The sequence below is a fragment of the Austrofundulus limnaeus genome, unplaced genomic scaffold (assembly GCF_001266775.1).
Source record: "Austrofundulus limnaeus strain Quisiro unplaced genomic scaffold, Austrofundulus_limnaeus-1.0 Scaffold50, whole genome shotgun sequence".
Lineage (NCBI taxonomy): Eukaryota > Metazoa > Chordata > Actinopteri > Cyprinodontiformes > Rivulidae > Austrofundulus > Austrofundulus limnaeus.
This window is the reverse complement of record NW_013952452.1, coordinates 678,458-680,626: the sequence shown is the minus strand read 5'-3', so window position 1 is coordinate 680,626 and position 2,169 is coordinate 678,458. Positions and strand designations below refer to the sequence as shown.

The 2,169-nt window shown below is 40.9% G+C and overlaps 1 protein-coding gene across 1 annotated transcript in view; it reads left to right on the top strand.

The window, feature by feature from the left end:
• si:dkey-73n8.3 (uncharacterized) overlaps positions 1-2,169 on the top strand; it is a gene marked incomplete at its 3' end in the record, with an annotated part of 12,009 nt that overhangs the window by 2,531 nt on the left and 7,309 nt on the right. Inside the window, 2 exon segments of the mRNA XM_014008433.1 lie at positions 264-456; positions 592-690. Coding sequence (XP_013863887.1) covers positions 264-456; positions 592-690 — 292 coding nt within the window.

Genomic DNA, 2,169 nt, shown 5'->3' with positions numbered 1-2,169 from the left:
TATACTTTTAGTATATTTTTAGTACAAGTATAGTGTAAGATAAACCTGGTTACGTATATCTCAGATAGGTGCATGAAAAGTAAACTGGAAGTCTACTCTTCTATTTTTAGTTTAAAATTTGTATATACGTTTTGCTAAAGGATGTGTGAAAGTTTATTTCTAATCATTTGATGGCTCTAAATTATTATCACGTTGCTTAAAGTGACTCGGTAAAACTCAACGGATCTGAAGGGAACATTTCTATTTCTCTCTTTCCTTCCCAGCTCACGGTGTGATGGCGTTCTCAGTGGATCCTGGCTTTGTCAACACTGAAATCACAAGGCACATTAGACGGCCTCTAGTGGACGTAACGAAGATGTTCAGCTTCCTGCTGAAGAGCCCAGCAGAGGGCGCAGGCACCATCATCTACTGCGCCATTACTCCTGAGAACCAGATGCTCACAGGTGGATTCTACAGGTCAGTTTCAAACTACACAATAATATTAATTTTGCTGATTAAAACTGGATTTTACAACAGAAATACAAATCAACCAGTGAGATAATAACTAGCTGGGCATAACCTCCCTCCCATCTTTCTCCCACTTCCTTGCAGGAACTGTGCTGCAGCAGGAAGCTGCAGGGCAGGTGAGGATGATGGCACGGCCTTAAAGCTGTGGGCTGTGAGCTGCCACCTGCTGGGCATCCGCTGGAGATAAGCAGCTGCTCTCCTACAAGCTGTGCAGCACCATTCATATCTGCAATGCTTCGTTTATATTACGCTCACAGCTTCCAAGTTTCATTAGGTTTTAGGGTTTTTGTGTAAGTGGACAAAAAACAAAAAAAATTAATATGATAAAAAAACAAGATCCCTGCTGTTTAAGTAAAACCAGAATGATCCCTGCATCCAATAAAAACATAATCAAAAGCGCCTGAGTGTTTAAGTGTGGTTAATTTTGTTGTGCATAAGTTTTATTTGACCTCTCTTTGTTCTCAGCTTTCAATCTTCAGTTGCCCCCCAACCCCCACCCCCTTTTTTGAGTATTTTCCAATATGTTTTAGTTATTTTAAACATGGTTTTGAATCACGTTCTGGTTATTTTCTTGGCTGTTTGTTATCCCAAATGTTTTGCAGATGTTGTCATTTTCTGGTGCATTTCTGCTTTTACTTTGTATCTCTTTGCTTCAGCTTCTTAAGTGATGGCATCTTGTTTGTGTGTGTGTTTTTATATTTCGGCTTCCTTCTTTAGGATTCACCACTCTTATGAAGAATTAGCAGTTGCTTTTATGTCGGATGCCCTTCCTGACACAACCACAGAGCATCGAACGACCACAGCCCACATGTGTGGAGCAGCTGCCATCTGGGGGGCTTGTGGGAGCAGATGGGATGTGGGGGGTTAAAGATCTTGCTCAATGGTCCAGAGTGAGGTGGAGGAAGATGTGGGTGCTTCACCTCTCCCATTCAAATTTTGATGTAACAGTCAGGAGATGAGAACTGGCAACTATCCAACAGCACCTCTAACCTCTGCGCCACCACTCCCCGTGAAAATCTGTGTTTAATGCAGGGGTGGAGCCAGAGGGGTGGCCAAGGGGGCAAGTGCCACCTCTGGCATCTGATTGGCCACCCCAGGTGCCACCCCCAAACAACTGACAAGTTGATAGGGATCTTGGATTTTGTATTTGCGTTTAGATTTTGTTAAAGATTGTTCTCTGATAGCACTACATTTTGAGTTGTGTATGTTTAAAAAGGCTAAACTATAGCCTTAAAATTAGCATTAGCAGTTAGCTTAATTTATGATTAGCATCAGCAATCGGTATGTGATCATTCTTAGCTACTCCACAACAAATTTAATCTCAATAAGTCTTGATATGGCTGAATTTTAGCCTTTCAACATTAGCTGTAGTGGCCATTTTGAATTTTTGATTAGCATTTAGAATTTGGTAGATTGTTTTCTGCTACTCCTACACTAATCTTCAACTTCGTACATTTTAAAATGGCAGAATATGAAAGTGTGATTGACATTCAGCATGTTTCTTGATCATCCTTAATTTTGTTCACACAAGTTTCAGCTCAAAATTTCTTAAAACAGCTGAATTAAAACCATTTGGAATTAGCTGTGGAGGCCATCTTGAATTTTCAAGTCCAGAATGTTTCTCAGTATTTTTCACATGGGACCGTACCCCCCCCCCCACAC